At 38.4% G+C, this 17,402-nt stretch overlaps 1 protein-coding gene across 9 annotated transcripts in view; it reads left to right on the top strand.

Moving 5' to 3' along the window:
• LOC308501229 (serine/threonine-protein kinase TNNI3K) overlaps window positions 1-17,402 on the top strand; it is a 315,419-nt gene that overhangs the window by 230,441 nt on the left and 67,576 nt on the right. For 3 of the 9 annotated variants that reach the window (XM_081057237.1, XM_081057234.1, XM_081057238.1), the window contains one exon: window positions 3,216-3,740. The exons of the other annotated variants lie outside the window; for them this stretch is intronic. In XM_081057237.1, coding sequence (XP_080913363.1) covers window positions 3,216-3,252 — 37 coding nt within the window. In that variant the 3' untranslated portion in view covers window positions 3,253-3,740. Of the gene's footprint in view, window positions 1-3,215; window positions 3,741-17,402 lie in introns of those variants that run through there. 9 annotated transcript variants of the gene reach the window in all.

Below are 17,402 nucleotides of genomic sequence, written 5' to 3'. Positions count from 1 at the left end.
ACAGCATTTTGGGTTCTGGGGGGACTTGCAGATGGTCACCTTCTCAGTGTGCCCTCACATGGCAGAGAGAGTTCTGGCATCTTTTTGTCTTTTTATAAGGTCACCAATTCTATCAGATCAGGGTTTCACTCTTCTGATCTCAGTTAACCTTAATCACCAAATTTAAGGCCCTATCTCTAATACAGTAACAAAAGGGTTAGGATCCAACATATAAATTTGGTGAGAGGGGGACACAACTCAGTCTATAGCAATAAGTAAGTTCGTAAAAGCAAATTAGAGTATTGGTTGCCAGGGACTAAAGGTAAGGGGAAATTGGGAGTAACTGCTTAATGAGTACAGGATTTTATTTTGGTGTGATGATAACATTTTGGAATGAGAAGTGGTGGTTGCAAAACGTTGTGAGTATACTAAATGCCACTGAATTGTTTATTTTAAAGTGATTAATTTTATGTTATGTGAATTTCACCTCAATGAGAAAAAAAGCCAAAAATAATTTTAAGCAAAGGGGCAAGTCAGAAAAAGAGAAAAAACTAGGGTGGTGTTCTTCCATTTCCATGCCCCAGTTCCGAATAGACAGACTCTTTGTCACTCGATTTAATTGTAGGGTTTCAAGGAGAGATATAATAGGCATCTATTGCCATAATAATTCTATATAAAACCCACCCCAAAATTCAAGGCTATACAAACATAAGTACTTATTTCTTGCTCATGTGTCTGTGGGCTGGTTTTAGGTAGGCTTGATTAGGAACTGCAGTTTGTATCCAGGTCTACTCCATCTGTCTCTCGTCCTCTTTGGACTGGCACATACTTGAGGCATGTTCTTATGGGCCAAGGCTAGGTACTCAAGAAGACAAGCCCAACTTCACACGCATATATAGAGCCTTAGTCCAAGGTGCATCCTATGATATTCCATGGGCAAGTCACGTAGCTGAGTCGGGCCTCCACAAGGAGAGAAAATACACTCAACCTCTAATGGGAGGAGCTGCAAAGTCACATGGCAAAGGACATCAATATAAAAAGCGTAATGAAATAGGAATAAATGTAGTCTGCCTCAAATGATAATATGATTGGCTCTTTTGGATCAAATGGCTACCTTTGGTCTAAGCAAGTGTGGTTGAAGTAGGGTCATATTTCATAAATAGAAATGTGGTGGCTAGGAGCCCCTGTTCTAGGTGGGGAGCAGAAAAGACAATCACTCTGAGCCCAATAGATACCTTAGGAAGTGTGCACTACATTCCATGGAAAATCAGAAAAGACTGGCTTAAAATCTCTGTTCTTCCACATGAACTCCAAAGCATTTGCATGTGAGCCATTAGCCACGTGCATTCTCATGCTCCATCATCAGAGTAAAAATATTTATCTTGAAGGTGAGGAAAGGTTTTCTGGAGTTAGCGAGGATCTGATAGCATCTACAAATTACCACTGTAGCCTTTTTCGTGTAGCTGTTATATTCCTGGTCTAACAAGAGTTGCAGCAGCAGCTCTGGAGGAACGGGAATCTGAATCGTGAAGCCTTTAATTTAAGAATGTCATGAAATTCAGTATCAGCAGGTTTGATTGATAACCAGGCACACCGGACACAATCCTTTATTGGATTCCAGACGCTCACAAAATTTCATAAGGGGCTCGAAAGCCAAGATGAGATTAGGTTCAGTCCCCATATCGTCTTCCAGTTCCAGCTGTTCTCCTTTCTGTTTGCTGGTGGTTTTAAAAGTAATTCTCTGAACAGTTGGGTTTTGACATTTCCGAAGCGCTGTCACCTGAGGTTTGTCCACTTGCGGTAGACGTTAAGAGGATGAGCTGCGGAGTCAGACGTCTCTGAGGGTCAGTCTTGGCTTTGCCATTTACCAGCCCAATGACAATGACTGTGGGCAAGTTACCCACCAGCTCTTAGGATTGTTATTGGGAGAGACAGTGTTGTCACAGGAGTCAGTGATTGATTGAAAGATGCCAGCAGACTCAAGCAAAGGATACAAGGTCCTGTAATGTCTCCCAGCGTACAGTATGTAGACAGCTACACAGCCTGGGAGGCACCCTGGCACTTCCAATTAGGTGAGGTGGGGATGAAGGGCACACAGCTTCTCTGGCATTCCAGAATCCAGGAAGGCAACCACCGTTCATAAAACTGCCTGAATGGGGTGGGAAACACCCATAAGGTATTTTGAGATGCTCCCTTTGATACTCTCATGAGGTTTTTTATACGCTTCTATCCCTTCACAAGTGTGGTAGAACTCTGATAAGCATCGGTCTGTCTCCTTGATTCGGATTTCTCTTAACAAACTAGTTACCCTGACTGTTTGCTGGGAGGGTATGTCGAAGGTCAGTTCCTTTGTTGTATCATCCCTCTAGCAAGGTCAGTCTTTTTGGACGGCTTCAAATCAACTCCAGAAACAGTCGAAGCATTTAGCTAAGCTGTAAGATGCACCAAGATAAGAATCATGTCTGTTTTATTCATGACTGTATCCATCGTGTCTAGCAGTGTGGTTGGCATAAAGTCAATATGTAATAAATATTTGTTTCATAAAGAATTGGATAAATTGGCTCCATAAATCATCATTATTATTAATTTGGAGCTTAATCAGTGAATACACTTTAACTACTTTCTCTATTCTTTCCATTTAAGTAGCTATCACTACTAAGTGTCTGCTGTATGTTTTACTATGTTAAACACTTTGAAGAGTCATCTAAGTCAGCCTGAGGAAGTGGTTATTCCAATTTTTATAGACAAGGAAACAGGCTCAGGAAGGATAAGCAGTTTTCCTAAGTTTATGGAGGCAGAGTTGGAATTCTCACGCAGGACTCTCCCATGCTTTCTGAATTTCTCTGGCACAGGAGGTGACACTTTTCAGAAGCTTGATACATTTTGGCAAGTGTACCTGCTAGACTTCTTCCAATTTCTTCTGGAAGTCGGTCAGGGAAAGAATTCAGCTGTTCCCCCCAAGCCTGCTTTTGCAGCTTGTGTATATGAAAGACAGCAAGTGAGACCAGAGATCGATAGGTTCTTAAAGTCAAAGAGCCCAAGGATGCGGGAGCTAATGGACTAACTCCAGCAGGGCCACGCGTTTAACAGCCTGACAGTTGACAGTGGCTCTCAACTTTGGCTGCACACTAGAATCCCCTGGGGAGCTTTTCTAAGCACCAGTGCTCAGGACCAATTAAAACAAAATCCATGGGGGTGGCACCCAGACATTAGACATTCTCTTTTGAATTTTCCAGGTGGTTCCAGTATACATCCAAGTATGAGACACACTAGAAGAGAATGCTACCATGCTAACCTGCCAGTCACTCTGTGGGAGGGGATGCGACTGATGGGATAAACAGAAAAGGAAAGTGAGAGCAGAGGTGAAACAACAGCTGTGATTGAAGGAGACCATTTTTAAAGGTTGATGTCCTATGTGGTCTTCCCCAAAAGTCCTCTCCACGTTCTAGTAACCTCTGATCTGACAGGCATTCTAATTAACTCATTAAAATCACACAAGTTGTAATTTTTTAGCCTGGCATAAGACTTTTAAAAAATGAGTACAAGATTTGGCCTATAGTCCGGACTAATAAGTGTTCCCAATTCCAGGCCTCAAAGTCCCCAACGAATGTCTTTAAAACGGTGCATTTATTTTTCAACTTTGGTTCTGAAGTTTACAGCCTATAGTTTTGTAATGTTTGATTTGATGGGGATTTAGGTTGTTTGTTTGCATTGTTTTTAATGTTCATTATTTTCTTGCATAAAATAAATGTCAGGGTGTGAAATTGTATCAGATATTTTCTCCACAGGTAATAGGAATTCACTAATTCCTACTGAAACCACAAACTGATGCAATCTGAGATTGAGGAAGGCATGCCTGAAGTTCTGCCTCTTTGAAAATGTTTTGTGTCTCTAGATACATTTAGCAAACTAAGCATGTGGCATTTGCTCCTCCCACAGGGTATGAAATCTCCCATCTTGTACATGTATTACATCATGTAAATTTGGAAATGACAAAGTGATACACAACCTTTCAGATGTTAAAACCAATTAGTGTTTGTGTGGGGCTGGGCTCTGAGAATAGAATGCTATGACCTAGTTAGCTGTCCAGGAGAAGAAAACCAGAGATCCAGCGATTGGAACTGTAAAACAGATACATTTGGAATTAATTTATCACATTACAAAAGGACCCATCAAAGTGTCCCTTTAAATAGAAACCTTGTCTAGTGCACTTGAAAATGCAACTTAAAAAGTTGAATGTAAGTTATCAAAGTTTGATTTCACATGGTTTTGTCGGAACACAGCCGTTGTATAAGATGATAGCACCATAAAACGGATGTTCCTGGAAGGAATGAAGAAAAGACAGCATTGAGGGGATCTTGTCTATTTGCTGTTGTGGAGCACGGTGTTGATCACGTAAACCCAGTAGGGTCCCCGCCTTATCACCCAAGGTCACATACTCCCCTTTTAGTACCACCTCTCCTGTGGGCTTCTTTGTACTGAAACTCCCCTCAGGCTCCTTAAATGTTCTCTTTTCTTCCACTCCCTTCTTCACCTGAATTTATTTCTTTTGCCAGCTCACCGCAGTCAGCAGTTTAAGCATGCTGCTCATGACCACTTTACACTTCTCCCACCTTGCATCTCTCTTCTTCATGAGTTTACTGGTGATTGCATATAATCCATGGCTCCAACACTCTCTCTCTGCCTCTCCCCATCTCCTTTTCCCTCCCTCCCTTATTGCAGGTTATACACACGTACATACACACATGCACACACAGTTAACCCCAAGATATGCCAACCTTGACTGATGGGCTTCCTTTGTGTAGTCTTTAACTTCTCTCTCCTTTCAGTCTCCCCAAACCCTAATCCACTTAACCCACAGCTATCAGCGTAATCTCACTTCTGTAGTACCCCAAGTACTATATCATGATCCTACTTTAAAACCAGCAATAATTCTCCACTGCCCCTAAGATTAAGTGAAATTATGTCATCCTGGAATCCAAAATGGTCGACAATGCACATTTCCAATTTTAACTCCCACTCAACGTCATAACGTTCCACTGGTTCTAGATGAGAGTAACACTGTCACTCCTCTTCTCAAATGCATTCTAGGATTTTTGGAACGGCGTGAGGCATTTTTTGGTAGTCTCCAATGACTAGGGAGGTGCTACTGGTGTTTAGTGGGCTGGGGCCAGAGTGTTGAACTTCCTACAGTGGTTTGGACAATCCTACAACATAAAAGAATTATCCTGCACAAAATAACAATAATATTCCTGGTGACGATGCACATTATAGACAAACTAGAAGTTATGCTATTTTCCAGACACACCCTATGTTTTACCTACTGTCAACCTCTCCCTGTATTCCAATGTTTGATACTCCTCCCATTCCTGTCAGAATATTAATGATCCTTCAGTAATATCTCACTCAGCTTAATCACTGTGTCATGAGGGAGACTTTTGTGGGGTCACACCATCCCCTCCCATGTCATATCAGGACCACAGCACTTTGTGCTACTTTGTGTATGACATTCAGACATTGTTTTGTCTTATATTACAATATTTATTTTTTTATTCCACATTAGCTCATAAATAATTTAAGGACAGAAATTTTCTTCTCTTTTGTTTCTATTCAGATGCCTACAATATCTCATTTATAATTTAACTGTATGTGGTAAATGTGAACAAATGTTATTTATAATAAATTAGGGGAATCATTAGTTGGACTATGAATGCCGTGCTTTATATTTCTGCATTTTAAGTGAGTCAACCTCTGGCAGTTAGAGATTTTGACCCCTACCTTCCGGTCAAGGTCAAATCCATTCTTACCCAAAATTAATGAACCACCAGATAACTCAAACTTCTTTCTACTGTACTTCCTTACGATTAGGGCATTAAATGTTCACCTATTTCTTTTAATAAAGAACAAAATGTGGGTATCTGAAATGTATGAGGAGAAAAGTGACTGACACATTCATTCCCAGTGTGTTTAAAGGAGGAGAGGTTGCTTTGAATTGAGATAGTTAGGACAGGTTTCATAGAGGACATTGTAGGTCCAGAGAGCAGGATGAACAAACATAAAATAATCATCACGAATTTTCTTTTTCTTCTTTCCTAAAAAGAATAGGCATCCCTTTCCCAACTGATCTATAATAGTAGTTCTTTCACATATCAAGGATCTACACTTAGCTCGGTCTGTTTTCAGTTTTCCTATTCTGTTCCATTGTGATATTTCTTTATCCTTATGTCAGTATGGTACAATTTAAATTATAATAGCATTACAAAAAGTCTTGCTATCTAGTGGGGTATGTCTCATCTTGGCTATTCTTGATTGTTCATGGATTTTTACTTGTCTGTATAAATGTTATAACCAACTTGCACTTTATACACACAAAAAATAAGAGTCTGTTTATAGATATTTTAAACCTACGGGTCAATATAGGAAGATGTGACATCTTTATAATACTGAATCCCTCTTCCCATGAACATAGTACATTTTTGTATTTGTTTGTATAGAAAGTACATTTTTGTATATATGTTCCTTAATATCTTTTAGTTAGACTTTGATGTTCTCTGTGAGGTTCTTATATGCCTTTTGTCATATTGATTGTTACATTCATTGTGATTGCTGAAATAATTGGAATTCATGCTACCCTATTATTTAATTCTCTCCAGTTGTTTATTTGTTTGTTTGCTTGTTAGTTTGTTTTTCTCACTCTATTCTTTTCTTGTTTTCCTTTGGATTACTTGAATATGCACTCTGTTTTTCTATTATTTAGTGGGTACCCTAGAAACTTCAATACATAACAAATTCTATATTTAGTATATTTGTCCTACTTCCAAACAAAAGAGATCTTACTGCATTTTAGTTGCAGATCATTCCCTCCTGAATTATATATTTTTGACTTTATTTTAGTTTCATCATGAGCTTTTAATTCCACAGCTTAGATATTATTGTTTTATAGAGCTAGGGTTTCTTTAGGCATACCAATATTTACTGTTTCATTGTTAAGTATGCTTACATTTCACACCTCTTCCTAGATCATTTTCCTTTTCCTCAAATGCATCTTTAAAAATTCCTTGAACATAACTCTGTTAGAAGTAAACATCCTAAAATACATTTATTTTCACTCTTTCTTGAAGATATTTTAGTGGAAATGGGATCTGAGGTGTTTAATTACTTTTCCATTGTATCTTCCTGATGCATTCCACATGTTTCTGACTTGTTGCTGTTAAGGATACCAATGTCTTTGGTATCCCACAATTTAACCATGTGTGCATAGTTATGAATTTAATGTACTTCTCTTGCTTTGAATTTATCAGGGGTACAGAATTTGAGGATTGGCATCTTTCATACTTTCTGGATAATTTTCAGCCACTGCCTTTTCTAATATTTCTTTACCCCATGTTCTTTATTCTCTCTGGAACTCGAGAAGTATTTCAGATTTTCTCACTCTATTTTCCAAATTTCTCAATCCTTTTTTCTTTTATATATATTTCCTACCTTTTACTTTCTCTATGCTGCTTTCTGGTAATTTCTTCAAATGTATCTTCCAGTTCACATATTCTCTCAGCTAGATCTAATATGTTATTCTGTTTTTTGCATTTCTATTTCAAGTCATTTCTAATTTCTATTCCATTTCTAGAAGTTTACTTTTTTTTTTGCAATTTGATTAGACAGTTTTGATTTTTTTTTCTTTCACATACTTTTAATTGATTCTTTTTCTTTATTCAAATGTATTTATTTTATATTCTGTATCTGAATGATATGTCTAATCTGCGCAGTCTTTATGGGTTTAATCACGTAGTTTCCTGTTTCTGCTAATTCTTTCTCTTGGTTTCATCATGTATTCAGAGATTTTTGTTCCTGTTTTGAGCTATTGTTCCTTAGCACTGTATCTCTGGCAAATTTTTTGGCATCGATTGGTGTAGGGGACTTCACAAATGATATGATTTTGCTTTTGCTGATTATTTAGGGACACTAACCACTCAGGGCCACTTTGAAACTTCAGCTTGGATATTTTTATTTTTAAAATAAAACATGTTATTAATATTTTTTGTTCTAAAACTGTATCTGTGTGGGTTTGTGAATGAAACTTCCCAGAGTATATATTTCATTTCTTATTTTTCTCACCTTACCTGGAGCCAAGGATGAACTAGGGCACTTATTCTCTGCTTCTCCCTATATAGAGTGGATTTAATTTTTCCTGGATCACCCTGGGGCTATTGTTTTAGGATTTTAGGTTTATACTGGGATTTATACCAGCATTTCTTATCTGACCTTCTACCTTACTTGGGCCCAGGCTGTGTTTCTTCGATGTGGTCCAATAAAATTAAAATTTTAGACCAACAAGAATCAGTATGAGAGAGTCTTCATAGCACTTACATCCACCTGGAATTACAGTTGTAGCCAGTCATTTACTTTTTTGTTGGTGTCTACACTAAATTGTAAACATCATGAGAGCATAAATTTTTCCTCTCCTTTGTGATGCTGTATCTCAGATACTTAGACCAGTGGCTGGCATATGGCAGGTGCTAACTGCCTACTTGTGAAATAAGTGAATGATCATGATAGGTCCTCACAAATATACCATTTAATCCTCACAAAATCTTATTAAGTAGGAATTATGATTTCTATTTTTCATGGGGGAAAAAAATCTGAGACTCAATTTAATTTATTTGAAACTATATAATTGCAAAATGGTGGTTAACAGTAGAATCTGGGCCTGTCAGGTAGTGTTTTCATTACACCATGCTGTCTCTAGAGACTAAGCTTGACCAACATGTTTGAACCATCTTTAAGAAGCAGAAACTTCTAACCTCTGGTTTTGGCTTTGAGGAGAATCCACAGGGAGCTATCCAGAGTGCTGACCTTTCTCCCTCTAAAGCGCTGCCAGATCCAGTGGAACACAGTGCACCCTCAGTCTATGCCAAGGCAGCTTGCACAGAAATTTCCCTTCTCACTCTGACTACCTCTGACGCTGGCCTGGTTATCTAAGCCTACTGCTCATAACAGATCTTTATAATCAGCTGCCTGCACTGATGTAGAGTTAACCTGAACACAACAAATCCCCATCTCCTGCCTCATTCACCCACATGCCAAGGCCTAACCCTGCCCTCTCTGTCTTCTTTAATCATGTCCCTGGAAACCAGCCTGACTCCCTGGCCACATTTTGAAAACTGCAAAAACCAATTAGAACGTATAAAAGAACAAACTCTTTCTCTTTAGACACTTGGGGATTAGTTTTGTGGATAACTCTACTTTCGTATGATTTCTTTATTAAATACATTGTAAAATTAGACTTTTTTTCAATGCCTCATAAATATGTTCTCTACTACAGTCGTCAGTTACATTCACTGCATGTTTTTAAAAGAATCTTTTAGCTGACATTTTGGGGCAACAAATCGCCTGACTACCTAATGATGAGGGTGTCATGAGTTGTTCAATCCTAGAAATGAAGGGTAATACTTGCTTTGCTCACTTGTAAACATAATGAAAGTCCAGAATCTTTCAGCAGATTTTACGTAGAAATAATTTTAAGATTCATAAATTTAAGGACACAATAATAAGACAGCATCTTTGGTTTTCTAAGCTGTTTCTTTACTGATTAAAAGATGCTTGATTTAAAATCTGACACCTATAGAATTGAAAAAGACCTCAGTTTGTATCAAAGAATCTCCTAAGTATCTGACTCTCACTTCAGCAGTGTCTTCTGAGCTGAGAGAATAAAGTGTTGCCTTACTAACTCACTTGACTTAAGTTATATTGGCCTTGTTCACATTGTTTGTATAATGAAGAGAGTAAGACATTACTTGCCTAATCTAGGGATAAGACAACTCTTTCTCTAGGATAGTTATCTCCTCTGGAACATAATATTTTTGTGACACTCCCTTACTGAAGATCAGTATCAAGCTCATTCAGTGTTTGCACTGGAAAAATATAAAAGCCAAAAGAGCAGCTAGAATCTAAGCAAGTGCTGTGATGCCTATAAGTTGCCTCTTCTTTCTTTTTAAGCTCAAATCTTAAGTTGCCCATAATGTTTTCTAATGAACAAAAGCAGAAAATTGCTTAATGTCATGGGGTATGGGGTTGATAGAGAAAATATCTAGCTATTCACATTGATGTAAGGGTGTGCAAGTATTTGGTACACCTCCTCGTTATGTCCCTGAATGTCATCTAATAAGGAGGGGAACTTAAAGATAGTGGAGACGGATCTTGCAGGAAGTTAAGACTATTTTCAAGAAGGACCAAAGGGGGAAAAAACAAAAACATAGCCATCTATTTATATTTACATAAAACCTCTGCACCACAGCCCTAGGTGCACTCCAGTGAAATAAGCAAACAATTCCCATATGCACATACACACAAAAAGTGAAAGGAAGACTGTAAGTTGATTGTTAGTGCAGTCTGCTTTTCATGCTGCTGATATCCTAAATATAATCAGAATTGGAAATGATCTGTGCTGAAATGAGATAGGGCTCTCTGTAAGAACTCCCTTTCTGCTGATGTGGACCTAAAGCAATTGTGTTGGTGGCTCTTTTCTAGTTGCCTTACTCTCTAGCACCACCTAGCAATCAGTTGAAAAATCATGCTCGGGACCTCCAGCCCCTCTGACTGCTATAGTGAGAAGAGAGGCTTGGAGATTTCACACTGAACAAAGGCATTCAGCCTTAAAGTTGGGAGCATGTGAAAAATAACAATCCTTTCTTTCAGTTCCTTGACTTTTAAAACCAACCTTAGTTTGAAACAGGCTTTCTTCATGAAAAATGTAAAAGAAAGAACATCAAACAAAATACTCTGTTCAGGAGAGGAAGTGATAAAAAATGGGAAATTAACAAAAGTGAAGATATGAGAAGAGCCCTACAAGTGTAAAAGCGGCACCTTTTTACAAGCTTTAAGGACCTGGATTTATTGTCTAGCATAAAGGATTTGCATGAAAAGAGTGAGTGAGTGACATATTTAGGTTACAACATATGCACCTGAGAGAGAGAATGAGATGCAGCTCTCGCCACAGCTACTCTAATGATATAATTTCGTGTTCTATTCCATCCTTCAGTAATGCTTGTTAGCAACCTAAAATGGGCTCCCTTGTAACCCAAAAGGCCAGCCAGGGTGCACTTCCCTCTTCAAGTGTTTTGTAATACTAATTAACTAATTCCCAGCCACAGTGAAAGGAACCTGCAAAGATTTGCCAGAGGCAAACTGCTAAATAACTGGTGACAGATTTCTCCATTTTCAATTAGATGAAATGACATATTGGGACAACGAATAGCCTAACTTTCTAATGATGAGAAAGCAGTTTTATGAGTTTCTTATTGCTGGAAATGAAGAGAAACCCTGACCCTTTCTTCATTCATAACCAAAACAAGGGCCCAGCCTCACTCTCCTGTACATCAAAGCACACAGATCATGCCTTTGGCACTGACATTCACTGTGTACCACTGAAAGTAAGACTTGGTCCGAAAATGCTGCTTTTGAGACTGTTTCTCCTCCACTGAAACATCTGACAGGACACAGCACAGGGACCAAAGAGAATAACCAGCCTAATTAAATCTGTACAGGCAGCACAGTGTGCTGTTCAGCTGCCTGACTCCGGTTCTGGCTCCCTCCTGCTCCCTCCTGACTCCAGTGTTAGTGCTGCGAATCTCTTGCTAGCATGGCAACTGTTGCTATGTTTGAAGTAATAAGAAGTGGGTGAGGCTGGTGTCTCTGTAATGATTCAGATACAAGAGCAATGATTTCTAAATAGGTTTCTGAAGCAGCACTTAGAATGGCGCTGCACAGTTTAACAGGTTTAATTCCTCGCAGATTTTTTTCTTTCTTCTTTCACCTTTATCACCTCCCATGTGGACTCCATCTAACCCTTATATAATGCAAAAATGGCAACATCCTTCCTTTTGCTTGCCAGTATTTGAAACAAGAAGTTTCCTGTTAAAGAAGGCATTTCACAAGTCGTTATTTCTTATTATCTCCTTGGAAACTATGAGATTGAGTTTTTCTTGATATTTAGGTAAACAGCTAATCCAACCTGAAAAAATTTGTGGACCCAGGAAATAATAATCCCTGAATTACCCAAAATGGAGTGCTATTTACACTATTATCTGAGCATTTTCTACTAAGGAGCAGATGTTTTTAAAGGCCTCAGTTGCAAAGAAGTACCAAAAAAGCACTAGTAGATGTACGTTTACCTACCTGCATCCTCTTCCAAAGAGACAGAAAAAAATGAAATCCTCTTTTTTGGCCTTAATCAGGCACCTACTTGCCCGCCAGTGTTATTTGCCCCCCTACTTGTCACTGGATACTAACACAGCCTAGGCCCTAGAGGAGATGCACTGATGGTAATACTAACCTAGCCAAAAAAGAAAAAGAAAAAAAGACACGTCTCATGTTTTTATCACTTGCTATGTTCTAGACACTATTGTACATTTTTTGTATTCTAGTCATATCATTGACTTATCACAACTCTCCTGCACAGTAGGATTTATTTATCAATATTCCACAAATGAGAAAACTGGAGCACAGAAGGATAATTGACCTGCCCAAAGCTTGGCAACTAGTAAACAGCAGTGTCGAGGTTGAGCCTAAACCAGCCTGAATCCAAAGCCCGTGATCTTTTCATCACTTGCTGAGCTGCTGTAGTGTGAGACAGGGAGCTGCTCTCATGCCAATCAGCCATGTCACTTGGGCAAGTCCCTTCCTGCCCTGGGTTTCAGGATTCCCGACCACCCTGAAGCATGCGAACTGCATCCTGGCTACTTAAGCTTCAACATCACCTAGGAACTTATGAAAAACCCAGACTCTTGGACTCCACATGGGCCTACTGAACCACAATCTGCATTTTAACAATATTTTAACTGGTGTGAATGTGCATTAAAATTTAAGAAGCACGGGACTTGCCAGTCACTATGGGATCTTCCCCCTTCTAGCTCAAGTATATTTAGAATGTTGTCTCTCTTATCTCTATATTTCTAGATCCTACCCCTCCTCCAATATTGTATCAATGCTCCCTGTAAGCATTCCTAATCCCATCTTTACACTTGATGGAAAGATTCCTTTCTCTTCTAAGAAAAATTTTATTTATTTTAATTTACTCACTTTTTACTTAACATCATGTCTATGTATGTTCCTTGAGGGAGAGACCCATTCCTGTGAAATAATTTTATACCTGCAATACCAACTGGCATAGTAATACATTATACTACAGAAAATATGTTGAAAGAAATGTTGAATAAATCATTATCTTTATTTAGTTATAGATATCATAAAGTTCTCCAGTTGCAAGATCCCCATATTATCCATTATGAACTTTTCAAAGCAAGCACCCTCCAAGAGTTCTTTAAATATGGGGCCCAAAGAAGCTTGCAAGTAGGATCCTTGACAAGAGTAGTTTTCAAACTTTCTCACTGCTCCCCTATCTTTTTAGCACATAAATTCATAAAAGATTCAATTAAGACCAAGTTCAACATCAAAATCTCCTCCTCTAGGAAGTCTTCCTAGATACCCTCAACTGGTTAGGTACCTATCATGTTTATTGCTGACTTATCCTGTGCCTAAAATATCAGAATATGGAAACTATGTTATAATCATTATAATTATGTCAACTACCCCCCCCCACATACACACACACAACACACAGTATATACTCCTTGAGGTCTTCTGTCTTTTGTCTTTGTATTCTGAATATTTATCACAATGCTTGTCGCATCATAAGTGGCAGATTTATGTATGTTGAGTGACTGAATGAATGAATGACTCAATAAATGAAAATATTTTGACTCCAAAATCTCTTTTCTTGCTTCATGTTAGGGTTCATTGACACCAAGGGCATGAAAAAACACAGTTCTGTGGTCAGATTTAAAAAATACTTGTTTCAGCCATGTTGGCATTCTCTACCAACATGGCACTTTAATTTAGTGTCACGTGAGCTAGTCAACCAGGCACATGAGCTCTGAGCCTTAGGAACTCAAGTGACTTTGGATACCCAACGTTGAAAACTGAAGCAGTATTTGTTGTTGTTGTTTTGTTGTTTGCTCCCTCCCTTAGCAAGTCTAATAAACATTTATAGAGTGCCTACTTGTGCCAGGAGTTTACTAGAGATCTGGAGATGTCAAGAAGAACACATAGCATAATCTTTCCACCCATTAAGTAGTCTAGAATGAATAATAGACCCCAAATGTGTTTGTAATACAATTTGATACATCTAACAATGGGCACATGACTCTCAAGTCCTGTAAACACAGAAGGAGATATTACTGATTGGGGGCAGAGATAGGCCACAGAGATTGGCCTGCTATCTAGGGAGATGTGTCCAGCTAATCACCCATTTGTCCTTCTCTGGAAAGGACATTGAATTTGGGGAGGAAGAAGAACATTTGCTATGGATTGCCAGGCAATGAATCCATACTACAGAGGAAAGACACTGAAAACATAGAATGAAAGATAAGGAAAGCTGATGAGGCATGGACTCATTAGCAGCACGTGGTGTAAATTTAAACAGGGTTTATGGAAGAGAGTTATAAATAGATAATTATCCAACTGCACACAAGTCTCTGAGCTCATATTATTCCTCGGAATGGTCTACTCTATAGGAGAATTCTATGCTTTTACTTTTTATATATTTAAAAGAAAAACGGAACAGAGAACATCTAGATGACTGTTTGATGAAGACACTTTCCCTCCAGACTGAGAAATGGCTTTGTTAGAAAGCAGAAGTCTCTGGAGGTGACCTCTGGTATCTTGGATATAGCAAGCCAGCCCTTTCCTATGCTATTGAAAGGGGAATGAGAAAAGCTTTCAGGGCCATCAGATTTGTCTCTCCTCAAGATGGTGTCAGGATAAGGAATTGGAAGTGGGAAGGGTGAGAGATCATGTTCTTCCTTGCCTACTCAATGCATTATTAATTATCTAAGACCTAATTAGTTAGCTTTCAGCTAACACTAATGTATCAAGTATGAAAGTTTTCAGCTGAAAGTAACAGAAAACTAAATGAATGTTTAATAAAACGGGCTTGTTTTTCACACATAGCAAGAAGTCTGTAAGGAAATAATCATGGTCAATGGTTCTGCCGCTGTGAGGAGCCATAGAAGACCCAGGCTTGTTTTAATGTCTTCATCATCTTCAGCATGTTGGTCTGTCTTTCTCATGTGTGTAGCTGCATCGTCACAAAATACCTGCAACAGCGCGTCATTATGTCTTTATTTAAAGCCGGCAAAGGGGGCTAGTGTGTATCAGCATGCTTTTCTGTCCTATATCCTTTTAGCCAGAAATCAAAAGTTTTCTGACATTGAGTTAATTGTCAGAAGCTGGACCATGGCAAGTGTCCCTTAGGGGAGAGACTCAGGAGGAAGAGAATGAGCTCCAGATAACAGAAGTGGGAATTGGTATGCTGCACTGGGAAAGAGCATACACCGTGGAGCCAGAGATATCCGTCTTCAAAGCCCCATTCAGCCTCCTAAGAACAGTATGAATTTGGGTCTGGGCTTACTAAAATAGGTACCATATTACCCTGCTTGGTTTTTGCCAGAATTGGAGAAAATACATACAAAACACTTACTATCATCTTTGGGAAGTTTGCATTGTTTTGTTTTAAACTACAGATAATAGTCTACTATGTACGCAGAGATGGATAAACACTTTTCTGAGGCTGAGAAGAGAAAGCCTGTGTCCGCCTGGAATTCAGAATCCTAATTCAAGCACCCTTTTCTTTTTATCACTTATGCTCTTTGAGATAGTGGGACACTCCTTTCTGTCTTTCATACCAGCTTTATCGATATATTCTCACAGCTTTTTCTCACCTATCAATACTGCTTGTTTGTCAAATTCAAGACTGTTGACCATTCCCCAGTCAAGCTGCCATTTGGATTAAAGTCAGGGTTTTTGAATGTTTTCTCCCAAGCAGCAATTTACATGAAAATGACAGAAATCAGGGGAAAGGACTCTTAAGGATTCTTTTTTTTTCTTTCTTTGTAATCCCTGAAAAGAAAACTGTAGTAAATTGTGAATGTTCCTGCTAAATGCTAGTGTACTACATGAAAATGGAAAGAGTTGAAAGTGCCTGAGAAACAACAAATCTACATACATTGGTTTTACCCAAATGAACACTTTTCATTGCATATAAAAATATAGCCCTTCATTATTGTTCAGGGCAAGATGAGTGTTACACTCTTTTCTTCAATAACGTTTTATCACATCAACACAGAGAAAACAATACGCAATCATGAAATAAGTAAAATAAAAATTGACAACAAAACATCATGTTAAGATGTTGGTAGTTGTTTTCAACATGACATATCTGAAGGAGTACAGTATTTGACTAGGAAATATAACCTATGATCTACTTTCAGGTATTGAGTGATCTGCATTTCATTTTTTTAAACAAATTTTCTGCTTCTTGTGTATTCTTCGGCTATCTTTCTTTGTTAAAGGGAGGATAATTCTGAGTTTAAAGACTACCTAAGAAAGTTGAACTACATTATTCACCTCTCAATTTTTACTTACAGAGCTCTTTAGCACAAAGGGCAATAAATTCCAACCCCTTTTCTTATGTCTGTATAGAAGGAGAAAGAAGAGATAGTTGAAATACTATTAAGTTTCTTGTAGTTTGTTTTTTTTGTCAATTATTTGCCCATTGAATTAGGCCAGCACCTTCCACTATAATTTGTTCTAAAGTAGAAAGATCTGTATGTTACATTTGTTTAAATAAACTCCTCTATATCTTAGGGAAAGAGCTATAGAAATTTGAACAGTATAACAGTTTAATTGTATATGACTGGAATTGGAAAGTTCATGGAATTAATCAATTAAATCACAAATATGTGTTGAGCTCCTCCTAGGTACACAGCACTGTTTCTGAATCTATCCAGTGAGCTCCCAATATTTTGATAGCTAATCTTGTATAAACACTCTTGGCAAACTGAACACATTATCTTTTGTTCTTTCCTCTCTCTTTGTGTTTCCTTTATTGTCTTTATTTAAAGGATTAACAATATGTTACCTTATAGATGGTAAAAACCCAATGTGTATGTCATGTTCTCTTGCTATTGTAGCCCCTTCACTTACCTGATTCTATCACCCTTTCTTGGGCTGTTCCACTGGAGATGCACTCACTTAACATATATTAAGCATCTACTGTGTGCCAAATCCTGTAATGGATGTTGGAAATACAAAGATGGATAACATATGCCCCTAGAGAGCCCCTGAGAGAAGCCAATCTGGTGAGGAGGTCAGAGAAGCAAACAGGAAGTACTAAGCCAGGCATAGGATGCCCTGGAGGCCTGGGGAGAGTCAAAGGGGGCTTCCTGAAGCCAATGCTATTTAACTTGAAACCAGGAGAATTAGCCAAACAGAGAGGGAAGGAAAGGTGTACTAGGAAAAGGGAGCAGCAGGGTAAAGGCAGGGAGATGGAAATCTGTGTGATAAAAATGGAAAATAGAAAATAGCTTGGT

The sequence above is a fragment of the Rhinolophus hipposideros genome (genome assembly GCF_964194185.1).
Source record: "Rhinolophus hipposideros genome assembly, chromosome: 8".
Classification (NCBI taxonomy): domain Eukaryota; kingdom Metazoa; phylum Chordata; class Mammalia; order Chiroptera; family Rhinolophidae; genus Rhinolophus; species Rhinolophus hipposideros.
This window is presented reverse-complemented; position numbering and strand designations above follow the sequence as displayed.